A 17,288-nucleotide genomic window follows, 5' to 3' on the forward strand; every position below is an offset into this window, starting at 1 on the left:
CAGGTTTAATGCTTACCTAAGTGGTTTATTCTCTCGGCTATCGTAGATGAAGAAAAAGACCTCCAGTTCTTCTCCCAGATTTGAGCTCATCAGACTCTTCAAATGGACAAACAGGTGATGTGTGCTGACTGGAGTTGGAGTTTCTTTCTTTCGGTGTCGATGCTCCATCTATTCACACAGACACACAAGTGACAGATCCAGGTCATTTCCCATGAGCCCTCTGATATTGAATGGTAAATTTTATTTATTAAACAAGCCAGATTCTCTATATTGACACATGAAGTATGCAGGCATCAAAACAAAATATCTCTCTCTCTTCATATGTTACACCAGCAAGAAGAAATGCATGTGAATATTCGAATGGGAATGTGCTGAATATTTTACTATACTACAAAGACACCAAAAATTTGTAGTACATCTTTGCAGTAACACAACGGATATGCAAAAAGGCCAGTAGGACTGTACATATGTTTGTGTGCGTGCGTGCGCGCGCGCGTGTGTGTTAATATCTTGAATAGTGGCATCGAGTAAAAACCAAGCTCTTTCCGCTAGACCAGATGGCATGGGACACAGATGCCAGTGAGAAACTGGTAGAACATGGTGCTATGCAAGTTTACGATTTGACTCCCAGGGTAAACACATACTAATAAAAAAGTGAAGCTGACAAAACTGTAAACAGTATTCCCAGATCATACCAGATTTGGATATAGCAAAGGTGGGAAGATGGGATGCTATTTCTCTATGCATGTTTTATCTAATATTACACACAAAATATTATATGACATACAAAAAGTAAAAGTGTGTAATCTAAATCTTAAAGACAAACAACATAGTTTTTCAATATTTTACAATGTTCTTACCTCAATTAGACAAATGAATACATCCCTATATTTTTCAATGCGTGCACTTAATCTTTGTACAGCGCGTCGTGAATGTGTTAGCATTTAGCCTAGCCCACTGATCTATAGAAATGACTGGATTGCGTATGACGTCACAACTGTAAAGCCACCGCGTCGCCATGTTGGTATACCCAAACATTCCATTAAATCAATGTACGTTATCAGATTTTAATGATAAAACATCACTTTACTAGTCTTCGTTTTTATATCTGAAGTTACCCTGTACATTATTACTTACGTCCTAAGCATGTAAATAGTTATTTACCGAAAGTTGTACATTTTAGTTTTTAATCAGTTATTATACATTCATCTTCATTACAGTATCAGATCAGCAGACAGACCGCAGCATATTTACAAACGTGCTCATTCTGAAATTTAAATAAATAATCATACTTTGTACCGTATGTGCATGCAATAATTTTCTGATTTTGAAATTATGTCATCTAAACTTATAAGTTACCTAAACTTATTTAGAGAAATAATGCTGACCGTGTAGCTGAATGTCAAAAAAAAACTTTATTTATACCCGTGTCTTTAACAGAATGCAGCAGACACGCTCACCTTAACGGTTTTTTTATAAATCCATTATCCTGCCCGATTAAAACATAAACATTGCAAATAACACCAGAATTAACAATTAATTTAGGTACACATATCCTAAAAATTAACCTTATGTGACTGATACGCTGTAAAGCGGGTAAATTTAGATCATGATTTTGAATGGAAGTCAATGACGCCCTCTGCCGGATGGGTATACCAAGATGGCCGCTCGAACTCTGCGCTGGCTTACGTAAGCGATCTATGCGCAATCCAGTCTTTTTTATAGATCAGTGGCCCAGCCCCATTCATTCCTTACTGTGGGTTTACACCAGCCGCGTTTGAGGCGTCAAATTCAAGTCTACCGCGTCTAGTTTGCCGCTTAAACATTTTGAGTGCATTCACGCATGAAAGCTGCGTGTGAAATTCCAGTCATCAAGACATTCACGCAGAAATTCGCGTCATGGGAGGGGCTTCTGCGACTTCGCTCGCTATCTGTAATCACGTCACTACTAGAGGCGTGTTTTTCCGCCAAAGTTAAATTTTTGAACTTGCATGTTTCCCGTGGCAACGCTCAATTCGCTCAAACTAGGTGCGCAAATGAGGCAGAATCGCGTCTACCGCGCCACACTAAAAGCCTCATTCGCGCCACAAGACCTCCAGACGCGCGTCAACGTGCCTTCATATTGACTTAACATTGAAATCATTCGCGCTTGACGCATCTACCGCGGCTAGTGATGAATTTAGAAGCCACCATACACATTTCTATGTTTTCTCTTTTACATGAGATAAATAAAATGTGGCGATCTTTTAAGCAGATAAAAATGAGAACTATATTTTGTGGCGGAGGAGCACTTGGTTTGCGGCACTTTGACCACGGGCGCAGTAATATTGATGGATGTTTGAGCGAGAGGGGGAGGAGTCAGAAGTGATGATGTTGCTGCGTGCCAGGGTTGAAGTGCTGCAAACTAGGTGCTCTTCTGCTATACAATATAGTTCTCATTTTTTATCCGCTTAAAAAACCATCACATTTTATTACTTACTCGTGTAACAGTCTTTAAATAGGGAAAACATGGAAGTGTTTGGTGGCTTCTAAATGTATCCCTGTTTGGATCCTAAGGAATGAATGGGGCTATCTACAATAAATGCTAACACATTCACGACACACTGTACAAAGATTAAGTGCACACATTGAAAAAAGACACGTATGTATTAATTTGTCTAGGTTGAGGTAAGAACATAGTAAAATATTGAAAAACTGTGGTGTTTTCCTTTAAGTGTTTTTTGTGATTTACTGTTTTCTACATCAAATCATCATAGATAAAATAAAAATATAACCTTGATGTCTTTAAAGGATGACTTCACTTTCATGCATTTTTATTTTGCAACAAAGAAAGACATAAATAAACATCTTGGAAGACATGGGGGTGAGTATATTACCTGGATTTTTTATGAAAGTTGAGTAATCCTTTACTATTGACTGAGTAAGATCATGTCAAAGATTGAAATGAATATACAATCATTTATTTAAATTAAACTTTGGTGCTCCCCATCTCATAATAATTAGATTATGAGACTTTAGACTGGATTTCACAGACATATTAGTGTTTGATTATTAAACAGATTCATCAGGAGTTCTCGTCTCTGTTTTGTCACAAACACACGTGTGATGTGTGGTCTGACTTTTAGCACTAACTAAAGACTGCGTGACCTGATTCACCACCACACTATTCATCATAACACACCATCACAAAAACACACAAAACCCATAATGCTGTTCCTAGCACTCAATCATATCCAAACCAGATGCAACATAAAACGAAAAAACCCAAATAAATCAATAACTGTTGCCAAAATACTTCTTTTCTCCTCCAAAGTCATCCATCATACAAGAACATAATTTGAAAGTAACACTGAACTGAGAAAAGCATCTAATAAATCCCCTAAACTTTCTGGAAGTTGGTGCTCCTATTTACGTTTAAATTAAAAGTTTTGGGCTGCAAGTACGTAAATAACAGGTTGCAAACATCCACTTTCTGTTTCATCTTGCACGTAGAGTCACGCCGCCCTGCCGCAAAAAAGACCACAGACAGGGTGCGGTAACAGGGAGTCTGTCTGCCGGCGCAGGGTTATTATATTACCTTACACAACGGGGAGGGCACATCGGGTCACGTTTAGCGGGGGATAATGATTCGCACAAACTCAATTACGTCACAGCAGAGACTCCCCGCTGTCAACAACCCCTCCGAACGGATGCCACGCTTCCGCATCAGTGGCGATGGTAATTTTCCGTGGCGTATCTTGTCAGCGCTATAGGGAATTACTGTTATTTTTCCCCTGGGGGCTGTTACTCAAGCTGACTGGAGCGTGCAGGGGTTTTCATTACGTTTAACAGAACGGGATTAAGTGGCTGAATTGTAAATAGAGAGAAATCCTTTAAAGATAAACCTTGAGTAGTCAGGTGTGGAGGAACGTACCAGTTGGTAGAGCTCCGTAACGCTGATTTCATCGGGGTCAACCATGCTAAACTCTTTCCTGGGTACCAGATCCAAACCCAACTGCCTGTGATGGAGAAATACAGCACATTTAACAATTCAGCAATGTGTTTATGAAAAACAACACAATTACAGCCAATAAAAACAATCCATGTTGAATTATGTAATAAAAATTCACTGGAAAGTGGCTATGAGATTTACGCTTTAATGCTTGTGCTAATGCAGTACTTACTCGTTGCCCCAATCCAGGCGTGCCGTTATGTGCTGCTTGACGTCCCTCATGCGGTCGTGTGTCAGGTGACCAACCAAAACCTGCCGTCTCAGGTCCAGTATCTCATTCATCACGTGCCACAGCCTGTGAAACAGATCTCCTTCGTTCCTCTTTGGGGGTAAAAAACAAATATTCAAATATTAACAAGCAAATTCAACTAATGAGGTGGTTTGAATGGGAATAAAATATAGTTTAATTCTGTTACATTCCATGCGTGACCCTGGGTTCACACAGACAGCATCATCTGGGTGTGGGTGGACTGATGTGTTTGCACAAATAATGATATTTACCACAAAGAGCTGCTTCCACATGGCACCCCAGTCTCTCAGGGTGAACGTCATTTCGGTAATGACGGTGTCTTCTGTTGGAACCACCATCTCAAATTGCCTATGGGGGTTACATAGTAAAACAGAAAAGAGATCCACCTTAATGGTTGTGCTGTTTTTGTACCGCTGTTCATTAGGCAGAGGAAAACTTATATGAAGACAGACACATTGGCTAGTGCCTTTTGTCTGGTAACATTTATTCATCATTATATAGCAGCTGCTGTGGGGGCGAGGTAACGAGGATGGAAAGACTTAAAGAGATGTGTATGTACAGTAGGCTACAGACAGCAACGGATCCGCTCCGGACTTTGTTCCGGACCTGCCGACTTCGGCCCAGATCCAGTGCAGATCTGGCCCGGAGTCGTCTGCTGTCTTCATAAGTGCTAGAAGAAATTTGAGATATTAACAGTAAATCTCCCACATTTACACATTTGGTTGAAGCATCTATCCAACGTGAATTATTTTACAGTGCATTTGAACAGTCTGCATGTTCACTAAGATCGAACCCATGCCTTTGCACTGCTTACACAACGATTAACCAATTGAGCTACATGAGCACTTAAAGATTAAACAAAGATTTAAAATTACTTTCCCATAAATTGTAAAGAAAAGATCACTTAGGTTTTTTTACAAAAGAAAGAAATGCATAAAAACAATTGATATTTTGGATGAACTTTTTTCTTTTTTTTAAGACCAAGGTACTATATGACTTAGGCACTATTCGGACAGGATTAGTTTTCCAAATGACGTTTGAGTTTCAACGTGTCCCCCAGGACGTCTGTGATTTTATGTACCGTTTCGGACGGGATTAAAATGATGCAGGCTATTCCAGAGATGGGAGTGTCTGTTTTTATGCATTTGGGCGTTGCATAAGATCACGTGCTCTGGATACGCGTGTTTGTAATGTTTAATATGTTGCTTTAAATTTAAAATTATGACAGAACATGTAATTTATTCATTTAATTTTAACGAATCAAAATAAAATATACAAATCCTACTAAAGTAACATTAGCCTACGTGTTTTATATAAATGTCTGCTTATAATAAACCCCAAAAAAATGAAGAAATAATGATTAATAACAATTTATTATCTTTATTAATTAACATTACCATTCCAGAGTTGAACAAGTTTGAATGGAGTTTCTTACCTTATAATGTTACTGATATTACAGTGGCCAGTCTTAACAGTGTATGATATTCAGCTCGTCTTGATTTAATTATTTTATTTCGCAGAATGGGGAAAAACATCCATATCTGAATGAATGGGACTCAGGAAATACAATATACGCACGTTACGGCAGATCACGTTGGCCAAAACAAGAAATGAACCTGGTTTTCAAAAGATATTGCGGGCAAACACAGACATTTGCATCCGGACGGGATTAAACTTCTCAGAGGACCTCTGAGTTCGGCAAAAAACATTAGGTAAATTGCTCTGGAATTCTTACGGAGGTCGTCAGAGAAAAACACAGACATGGCACGCTTTTCTCAGAGGTCCACCTGTAAAACTAATCCCGTCCGAATAGGCTTTAGGTCTGTAGATTAGTCTCAACTCACCCCTTGTTCTTGATATGAGCATTTTTCAGATGGATATAGCTGCATGGAAAAATCCCCTAAAAACAGAGATAGAGAGAAACAATGGTGTGGGTAAAAATGAAAATAATGAAATAATGCAAAGGGAGGGAACACAATTATCACCTTGCAATTAAGCGAAACACAAATGTGTGAATATTTCTAATTATTATGAGAAAGACAGGTTCATCTGCCTATGTTGCTCTCATATTTTAACAACAGAAAAATTGTTATATTTTGGTATATTGTTGCTTACCTTGGAGTTTGGGTTCTTTAGGACAAATCCTCTATACCAGCCTGAAAAACAAAACAAAAAATTCTGACACAATCTTATAGAGTATTTTTCATTGAAAAGTGGGACATCCATGATGCTCTTTTAAAAATTGTATATGCATGTATGTATCTGTGCATAAATAGAAATACCTCATGACCACAAAGCCACTCAATCCCTTTTATTTTATTATACACCACAGACATTCTGCCCTGGACAAACTCTTTTTGGGTGGTAGCTGACCATTGCAGTGTAATTGTCCATGTTATGTGTTATGGTGCAAACAACAAAAAATGTGATGTCCACGTATGTGGAGACACTAGGGGCTCTATCTTCCACCTGACGCAATGCAGCACAATGCGCGACGCAAGTGTCTTTCGCTAGTTTCCACCATGCGCAATTATAATTTTCACGTTTAGCGCCAAGTTGTTTAAATAGCAAATGCATTTGCGCCCCCTTTTGCGCCCATGGGCGTTCTGGTCTGAAAACGAGGTGTGTTCAGGCGCATTGTTGGCGTGTTGCTATTTTGAGGTAACTAAAATAGACTACGCCATTGACCAAAGAAAACCTGGTCTCTAAAGTCTAAAGTCAATGGTGCAATATGTTTTTTGTTATTTAAAGAGCGCATTAGTAAAACGCGCCTATAAATGAGACGACAACACGGGTTTGCTTATCACTTAGTACATGAATGCGCAGCAGCACAAAAACGCTTTTAAATATGAAAGATTAAAGGATTGAATGTAAAAGATTATTATTAAGTCTCTTGGACATAAATGAGGACCGATTATGAGACGTTAGAAGGCACAAAGAGCTGCTTCACATGTAGCCTGGTAAGTAAATAAATGCTTTGCTTTAAACAAATGCATCTATTTTTAAATGTTTTTTTTTATGCTACCTCACGGATTTATTGTATATGATGACTCTGTACATGTGGATATGGTGAGATGAGAAACATTTTTAAGTAATGCTTAAAAAATCTTATGACGCTGCCCAAGTGCTGAAAGGAGAGCCGTTTGTAAATTCTTTATCTCCTGCTTGTTACAAATAAAGTATTTTTAGAGTACAAACCTTTTCTTACATACTTGTAAATTATTTTTTGGTGATATTGGATAGCCATACATTTAAAGCAGTTAAAAGTCTGTTTTTTTACTTCCATGACTAAAAGAAAATGATTTTTAAAGGTTTTAATAAAAAATAACAATTTCAGTACAAGTGAAAAACAACACAATTATTTAAAATTAATCTTAAACTGGGGATCTTCTTCCTCTGCTTAGTTTTTCAGTTTACAAAGTCCGTCATCTAAATAGTGATTAGACATAGCGCCAGCGCAACAGGCTTTTAAAGGGGATGAGAGCTGTGACTCTCATTGGTTTATTGCACATTACGCCCAAAACACTCCCATTACAATAGGACCAACCCTTTTCGACCATGCGCTCGGCGCACTAACCATTTTTTCCGTCGTCAAATTAGCAAAAGTGGATTCGGACACGCCCATTTAGACGTTGCACTGTGCGCTTCAGATAATGCGCTTAGATTGTTAAAATAGGGCCCCAGGTCTTAGGAGATTATTATCCGCTTGTTAAGTCATGACGCAAGGAATACTGTTTCCGGGTCGAAGCCTCCACTCATTTCATAGAGGATATTTTATAAACAGCCAGCAATTTATGAGCAATATTTATTCATATTACACATGTAAGCGAAAAATGTATGAACTCACAGTGCACACGGCAGTCTCCAGGGTCACGGAATCACCGACAGCAATATATAAATAATTCGTAAAAAAATTATGTCCATGCATGGTCATCTCCGATTTTGTTACAATTAGGATCTGGGTTTTTTGGTAGTTTTGCATTATGACACGAGTGTATTAGCATGAGCTTTCTGTTACTTCTCCTATGGCATTTGAGATCGTTTGAACCCGAAAGCGCTTTATGACGTCACACTTAACAAGCAGATATTTTGTTATGTTATAATATTACTTCAGCAGTATAGCTCTTTTAGAGAGAGAGAAAGAGAGAGAGAGAGAGAGAGAGAGAAAGAGAGAGAGGTCGATTGTAAGCCCGCCCACAGTGAAAACTGATTGGTCTATTTTTTAGAAATACAAATCAGGATTCACTTTCTGGCACTTTTTCACTTTATCTTGTCACTTGCTATATCGGTCTCTTCAAACTTAGATCTTGTAAAAATATTTGAACCGGACTTATTTAGCATGCATGTTCTCATTTCCAGGATATTTGACATTATTTGAGAGCATCAGGGAGCCTTTATCAAAATGTGGGATATTGGAAGGGATGTCTGATCTCATGTTTTACATATTGAAGAGTTTCGTTGCAAAACGAGATATCCACCGTTTTTTTAATTGTTCAGAAATCGCGTTTTTTGGTTGTGCATTCCAATTAATTTCAATGCAACTGCAGTTGGTTTGTTTTGATTTAAAACCTTCATAACTAAAAAAATAAAGCTAAGTAGCACCATTAAACAAAATAATAACATGATAACATAATAATAAACATGTTTTGACAAAATTGTTAAAAAATGGATTTATCTCGTTTTGCAACAAAACTCTTCATATCTTTCTCTACAAACAATTACTAAGCACCTTTCATCACATAATGTAGAGAGGTTGATAAGGAACTGAAAAACAAAGATAGGGTTCAAATACAGGCTTGCAAATGCACAACCTAATGTGGTCGTTGAACACTCTTTCACTTGTGATCCAATCGACCAAAAAGCATCTAAATAGCAGGTATAAACAGCCTCCTTGATGCATTTACTACCACAAACTAACCACAGCAGATCTCAAGCATGTGTAATACTTCTGCTTACTGCAAACAGCCCATGATGTCATCTTTATGTTGTTGCATTAAACCTCACTTTTAATATTTTCCATCAACCTCATTTCAATCTGTAATATACAAAGTTGACTAGAAGCAAAAGCTGCTTTTAGAGTATGAGTGTACAAAACTTGTCAAAGAGGGGAGAAACACAGTTTCAAGGTGTTAAAAAAGGGTCTTCATTACACTTTCACTTCACTACAACAGGTCTCAGGGTCAAAAACTTGGACGTTTTAGTTTTATTTCAATTCTGCATATCTACTGTTTACTCCTTGTCAGCATATCTGCGTCTTATTTAACTAAAAGCCAGCTCACTAACGCAAAAACAACAGGAAGTGTGTGCACCCAGAGAACAGAGGAACGTGTCTTCAAAGGGTGGAAACAGGAAATAAAGGAAAGCCTGTGCTAAACAAAGGTCACAACAAAAAAGAAAGATTGATCACTTGCTATACAACCCTGAAAGGTAAAAGAAGCTGTACAAGTGCATTGAGTAGTTTTGTATTAAACCCCCAAAAATTAGGAGGAGTGTATACACATTCATTCACTGGTCATTTCAGCCGTGATACTCCAAGCAGCACGATCCATGTGAAGGAAAACAAATCAATGACTTACCTTCACATTTTTCCAGGATTTGCACGGTGTCACCAATCTCCAGAGGTAAGCCATGCTGCACCGTCCCCCGGAAACTGGCCAAGACTGCAATACAAAAACATCCATCACATGAAAAAGCCGAAAAAAACAACAACTCATAAGTCATGCTGTTTGTCCCAGTTTACAACAGGATACAATTTCAAAGCGTGGTACGAGGAATTCAATCAAGCAATCGCAAGAAAATATATCGTTTTGGAGCCACCCACTGTAAGCACCCGCCTGTTTTGAGATCCATTGCAAATTACGTTTTTTAATTCAGCATCATTAGACTTATGGCAGCGCACTTGAACGATAAACAGTCCATCTTCCTTTAAAGGGCCCAAAAAGAGTTAATGGAAATGTGTAATAAAAGTTGAAACGGGTGATGATGAGATGCTCACATAAGAAGACTTACAGGAAAGCAGACACTTGGTGGGCTTTTTATTTTAAATAACGCTTAAAAATAGCAAAACAGAGATAAGCAAGGATAGCAAAAAATGATGACATACAACATAAAAAAGAGTTATGCAAAGTGAAAAGAGGAAGTGATCAGGATTTAAGAAAGATTTTTTTTAATAAAACAGAAGGAAGAAGAAAAGAGAGGAAAGAGACAGACTCGCGTTTCTGCACAAACAGCCCTAATATGCATTCGAATGATGTCATCATTGTCAGAGGGGATTATGGGACAGGTCTGTAAAATCAGGTTATGTTACCTGCTGAGATTTCAATGGAGAGATTATTTCAACTAGCCAGATTTATGAAGTGGATTTTTCAGGCCAGATTAACATACGGCACCTACCAGTACATAAAAGCTCTGACCCAATTGAAAACTTCAGTGAGTGTGTGTAGTACGTTTTTAAAAGATAATATACTGTATGCACTCTTAAAAATACAGGGTTGTTTCAACTGTGGATCCTTTTTGACTCGGGTCAGTATGCATCCACCTGCCCATCAGAAGACCCTAGTAACCATATAGCAAGACACTAAAACACACTCAATTAAAACCCAAAAAGTTATCTTTTCCTCTCTACATGATTAACAACACAGACTCATCTCTGTTTTAGATTTAATCTTCTCAACAGACACAATTTCCTTTTCCAAAATTCTGTGTGAAGGTTTCATGTTTGGTTTCTGTGGATCAGCTGTGTTTGTAACATTGTGATTTGACTTGAAAATCTGGAAGCCAAATAACAAAGTAGGTCCGATGAATTAATTATACAGGCTGGTTTCAGCAGAAGCAAACTAAATAATTCATATCAAAGGTTGAATCCTTGACATTGCTCAAATCTTTCCTCAAGTAACCATACGCCAGCTGTTCTCAGACTGTTAAAAGGGCTGGAGCATCGCCAGATATGTAAGTGCAGAAAAACTGTCCTGTAAATCTACTGTTAATAACCTGTTAATAAATAGAGAGCATGAATAAACCTATAAAAAAACTTAAAACAGATTAACTTAAACTATTTTAAAAAAGGACATTAAAAAACATTAATAGTGTTCATGTCTAATTTTAGTGGCATCAAAAAGTATCCGGTCACTTAAAAATCATTCGATAACAGAATATCTCTTCTATCTCTTCTGATGTGTTCCTTGCAATGATTTTGACTGGTCCAAGGAGAAACAGAGGTTTTTTATTTTTATTTTAGTTTATTTGTAGTTTGTTATTGTTATTTTAAAATTCGCTATTATTTTTATATTTTCAGTTTTCATGTTATTTTAGTTAAATTTCTAGTAACTTTGCTTTGAACTTTTCTTATTTTTTTACTTTTTATTTAAAAAAAAATGTATGCTAATATTGCTATTTAAGTTAAATATATTTTTTAAGGTTTTATTTTGTTTAAGTTAATAATTCTAGTGCCGCAAAATAAAATCACATTAGCTGCGTTTCCATTACAGATTTGCACAAAACTTTGAGAGTGTTTCCATTAACCGATGATGATATGCGACTGAAACATAGTTTTTCCTCGATGTCATTTTAAACATCACGCCGACTGATTTTGGTACACTGTAAAAATGGCTGGGTTATTTTTGAACCTTAATGCGTAAATATTGGACAGATCACATGCTGGGTTAAAAATGACCCAATGTTGGTTTACTAAGATCACATCCACCGCACTAGGCATTATTTTTAACCAAAGGAGACTTAAGAGTATACTTAATTAACATGATTGTGACTTAAAAATGAAATGTGACTGACTTGCATCACACTGTAAAAAATCCAACTTTAAAATGTTCATTCAACAAAGAAAATTAAGTAACTTGAACAAAGATTTCTTTGTTGAAGGGCGTCAATTCATTACTTTGTGTTCACTGAATGAAAAAAGCATAATCATTCAGCTAACAAATATTATTTAACTGGACTTAGATATATACGTTTTTGTCCAATTCGTTCACCCAACTTGCCAAACTGAGTAATCTGAACAAGCAATTAAAAAAAACAGTTGTCTGAATGGTTCCCAGCATGCATTGCGACATGTTCACTTCTTTGATTAATATTTACTTAAAAAGATGACTGTTTTAATGTTTGCTGGCTTTATTTGTGTTGTTAATGTTAGTTATATGTTGTATTTAGAGTAATTTTGAAAGAATGATGTTTGTTCATTGTTACCATGATTGAGAAGTGTGTGTTCAGTGTAGAGGGCAACACAGTGACGTAACGCACATCCTTGTTGCCTCACAGCAAAAAGGTCTCTGGTTTAAGCAAGGGCTAAGTCAGACAAACACTTTGTTTATGAGGCTTTTCTGTATATACTCTCACAGTCCAAAACATGTAGATTAGTTGGATTTGGATATACTAAATTACTCTTTACCCAACTTAGTCACTAGCTGAGTAAACATAGAAATTTGCTTATTACCTAATCAGTTTAAGTTTTTGCAATTAAGATCTAAATTTAGGCCTACATTTCATTTGCTTTTAATGATCAGACATGTTTTCAATAGTTTTAGGTAGTTTTTCATTAACAATAACAACCCTTGTGAAAACTATGGACATTTTCCATAATAATCTTTTACAAATGTATTTTTAAATATTAAATACCAATAATTCCATATTTTTACTAAAGGGATAAATTCACACAAAGATGAACTAAATTGCATTCTTACTGGTAATTGACCAGCAAAAAGTACTGTACACATTTTTAGTACTGTACACATAATCCATCTTTGGGACACAGCCCCATACTGCACCCCAAATCATCTACAATAATCTATAATCATCTGTAAACAACAGATCAAATCTTTTAGAGAAACTCTCTGATGTGTAAACACACCACTAATAATCATGAGGAACTGAATCTTTAGAATGGTTACACAACAGTGCAAGATATATCACAGGGTGATAGACCGCCTTAACTAGGTCATCCAAACAACAAAACAAATTTCGCTGCACAAAAGGCCGACAAGTGCATCTCGGAGAAAAGGGTGGACGGGATTCACACTGCGAGCGGGCACGCGCGCCACACGGCCGAAATGTGATAAAGACGTGGGCCAGACCGTCACTGTTTGGAGCATAACTAGCCAGTTGATAAAACATCTCGGAGAATAGCGCGGACGCGCTTCACACCGCGAGCGTGCATGCGCGCCACATGGCCGAATTGAGATAAGACGTTGTCCGTCATGTCTGGAGGATAGCAGTTGATAAAACACGTGTCCGTGAGAACTGTAGGTGGACTTATGTTTTGGGGTTATTTAAGTCTGTTATTGTATTCGTCTATAGTTCTTGCAAATGTAAAGTAAGTTAGCTGGTGATTTTGTTGTTTGAGCAACCTGCTAGCTAGGTTTCATGTGCCCGTTGATTAGATATAATTGTTGAGCGCTCTTGCTCACGTTATTTATGTGCATTATTTACATGCTACAGTAGTTACACTCCTTTAAGATAATGTAATTAATAGTGTTAGTATCTATCATCGTTCGCCAGACATTCTACAACATCTGCTTTAGTTTGTGTTTATTAACCCTTTAGTTTCACTTCATCACGCAGCTATTACAGTTAATGGTATCTGTTACATACATTTAATTCATTAATAATCTAGTATGTGTTCATTTTCTGCCATAGTTTCTTCAAAATTAAGTTTTATTTGAGTGTCTTAAATGAAAATATTTTCATCATGTTGCGATTGTCACTCCCCTGAACACACCCACCCACCCAACCCTACTACCTTAACTTACAAATTTTCTGCGGGAAACCCTCTATCATCTATGCAAAATCCCTTCAAACTTAGTCTGCCTACAAAAACAGTTCTGCATCATGGTTAGCTCTATTAAAATAACCTAGTTAACTTCTAAACAGTTGATAAAAGTCAAACCAATTTTGATGTGAACTAATAGTACATGTGGTGGAAAAGTGGCAAGTAAAATGCAATGAAGTGTTGAGAGTGAGACCTTTGCAGGGTGACACACTCTCGCTATCCCATAATCCTCTGGGTCTGACACAGACCTGAGCGAGTTAGCCACATCTCTTCAGAAAGCAAGAGAGAATGTAATAAAGAAGTGAACGAAAGGCACTGCTTGTGTGGATTAGCCACAGATCACGTATAGGTCTGCAGGGAAAGCAATGCTACAGTTGGGTAGTCTAAGCTCTTTGAAGGGCACTGGAGAGCTCAGAATGATGAGCTTTACCCTTTTTGCTGAAGTTTTGGCCAAGTGAGAAGTGTATCCACCTCAGTGCTTTCAGGTAACTCATAAGGCTTTCAGGGAACGCATGGGTCTTAAAGATTTTTTGTTGAATGTAAAACAAATGTTGAGGTTTAAAAGTAATAAAGATATAAATTAAACAACATTATATTTAAGTAATGCAGGATCAGCTCATTTTTGCAGGATTTTTATCCAAATAATTTGTAGGTTTAAGTAAATATTGTGTAAAGTGCTCCTTGCGTTTTGCAACTGTGCGTAAATCTGTATTTAATGTAAAGGATAATGTATAGCTGGTTGTTGTCACAGAAATAAGCCCCGGCAGTGTGATCAGGACCCAACGCGAAACGGATTATCCCATTTATTACACTGATATTTACCTCATAAGTAAGGTAAGCAGCATTACATTTTGATTTGAAATATTTTATTTGCTCATTTTTAACAAATGCAGACCTTCCACGAGAAAAAAATGTTTACTTTCGGTTTAAAGATAAACAAAAACATATTAAAGACATATTTATATTAACTTTTTGGGTCTTGTGATTAAACGGTTAAGCATCCGGGTTAACATGTGTTATTAGTTTTTTATCAATAAATGTATTATTTATTATTTATAGACTTGGAATAATAAACCTGCAAATGTCGAGACTGACCAATCAGAATGAAGCATTTAAACAAGCCTTCACCCTGTCCATATCGGTATGCCTTTAAAAAAAAAACACTACTTTAAAAGCATGACTATTAAAACAAAATCTCTATTGTGATTATTAAAATGCCGTTAACTAGTTCAAATGGATCATAATGTGCATTTAACCTCATTGAATACATTGTAATTCATCAGAATCCTAATGCAACAAAGATCCTGACAGCCAATCAACCTCTAGATTCATTAACTATTCATTACCACATTAAAATGCAAATCTACTGTAGATTCCTGGCAATCCACCACCTGTATTCTGTAGTGCAGCGTCAATAAATTATGCAAATATTTTGATGAGATGATTCAAAACTTAATAAAGTTAACTTTATTAATTGATGATTGGATCTTTTAACTGGAAGGCGGGACTCCCGTCGCCAGAGTGGCCATTAGGCATTGCATTGTCTCCGATTCTTAGCAATAGTATTGCTCAATCTTGTCCAATATCTTATCCAATATTTTTGCTCATACTTAAAAGAGGAGATTTTGACCTAAACCGCAACAACCTGCAGTAAATTATTTGTGTAGTGCAAAAACACTGCCAATTACAAAACCTTTCTTAGCAATGCAGAGGATCTCACCACAAGCACCTCAGCCCACCCTTAACCAGACTGTAACACATGATGTGACTAAGTATTTAAATCCATCAGCAGTCCACACAAGCGGATCATAACAGGAGCTCAGGGTTCTCTGGCACGACTCTTGGTACGGCTTTGCCAATGAAGCGGTCGCAGTGGAAATCATTCATTACTGCAGCTGCTAAGAGAGAGAGAGAGACTCGTCTGTGTTGATGTGAATGCAAGTAAAGGCTTCATGTACTGACAGAGAGCTGGGTTCTTAATTAATGAGCTTGTTTCGACGTTCCTCACCCTATACACACGCTAAAGACCTAAAGACGTGAGGCTAATAGAAAACTACATGGGAATTAAAATGTCGATAGAAACAGCTACAAGAAGGTTAGCAGGCAAAGTGAGAATTGCTCCGCGTGACTGAGAGTGTGAAAGTCATTTATGTCAGAAATAAAGCGGACACAGTTGTAACAGCAAGATGGTGAAGCAAATTTGATTTAAATGAAATACTGTAAATTCATTTTTAGTTAGAAAGGCCACATGCCATCTGGTTTGAAACTTGGGTGGAAATTTTAGGGATGTTCATTTCAGTTCATTTTCTAGAAAGACAACCGATAAAAACAATACAAACATTTTATTTAATTTGAACATGCAAACAGCAGCAAGATCAACAACAGAATCAGGAATAATAATAAAATTAATACGGTTTAAGAAAATTAACCATGGTTTTATTTAGTAAAAGTGTATTATCCATGATTTTTTTACTAAAAATTTCATGGTTAAAGGACAAGTTTGGTATTTTACACTTAAAGCCCTGTTTTCAGATTGTTTACGATGAAATAGAACGGTTTTGACTCAAATTTGGACATATGATGCTGGCCCGAGAATTTTCGGGTGTTTGTTGTATTACTCCCCGCCTCCACAATGGCTTTATAGGTGCACTGGAACAATCCTTTCTAAAATGCATTAAACTTTCGTTTACAAAGACGTGAAACTCACCGAGTGGCCAGGGGTGCCCACTGATACGCCCACACAAAAATCGCTGCAAAAGATGCATTCCAACAGGTTTTATCGTTGTTTTTGTCCAATTCCATTGACTTGTATTAGATGTGCTGTGAGGTATTACTCCGCGCCGGGAACCTTGTTTGTATTCTTGCAAATGGCAAAGGTCGATTATCGCCACCAACTGGGCTGGAGTGTTTATTATTCAAGCTCTCAACGGAAGAATGTACGGGTGTGAGGCGTTTGGAAAAATAGGTCCACAAGTTTACAACGAATGCTAAAACACCTGTTGGAAAGCATCTTTTGCAGCGATTTTTGTGTGAGCATATCACTGAACACCCCCGACCACTCGCTGAGTTTCACGTCTTTGTAAACGTTTAATGCATTTTAGGAAGGACTGCTCCAGTGCCCCTATGCACACATTATACATGCATGATAGAGCAAACATACACGAAAACTCTCGGGCCAGCATCATATTTCCAAATTTCAGTCAAAACCGTTCTATTTCATCATAAACAATCTGAAAACGGGGCTTTAAGTGTAAAATACCCAACTGGTC

The 17,288-nt window shown here is 37.2% G+C and overlaps 1 protein-coding gene across 6 annotated transcripts in view; it reads right to left on the reverse strand.

Annotated features, from left to right (window-relative positions):
* dock4b (dedicator of cytokinesis 4b) overlaps positions 1 to 17,288 on the reverse strand; it is a 134,299-nt gene that overhangs the window by 80,320 nt on the left and 36,691 nt on the right. For 3 of the 6 annotated variants that reach the window (XM_073853936.1, XM_073853876.1, XM_073853905.1), the window contains exons 2-9: positions 9,818 to 9,901; positions 6,357 to 6,397; positions 6,086 to 6,141; positions 4,801 to 4,911; positions 4,493 to 4,589; positions 4,164 to 4,312; positions 3,914 to 3,998; positions 17 to 168 (exon numbers count right to left, since the gene is read on the reverse strand). In XM_073853936.1, the coding sequence (XP_073710037.1) occupies positions 17 to 168; positions 3,914 to 3,998; positions 4,164 to 4,312; positions 4,493 to 4,589; positions 4,801 to 4,911; positions 6,086 to 6,141; positions 6,357 to 6,397; positions 9,818 to 9,901 (775 nt within the window). The remainder of the gene's footprint in view (positions 1 to 16; positions 169 to 3,913; positions 3,999 to 4,163; positions 4,313 to 4,492; positions 4,590 to 4,800; positions 4,912 to 6,085; positions 6,142 to 6,356; positions 6,398 to 9,817; positions 9,902 to 17,288) is intronic. The other 3 variants (XM_073853978.1, XM_073853985.1, XM_073853957.1) reach the window with 1 other exon arrangement.

This window comes from Misgurnus anguillicaudatus, chromosome 1 (genome assembly GCF_027580225.2).
Source record: "Misgurnus anguillicaudatus chromosome 1, ASM2758022v2, whole genome shotgun sequence".
Taxonomy (NCBI): domain Eukaryota; kingdom Metazoa; phylum Chordata; class Actinopteri; order Cypriniformes; family Cobitidae; genus Misgurnus; species Misgurnus anguillicaudatus.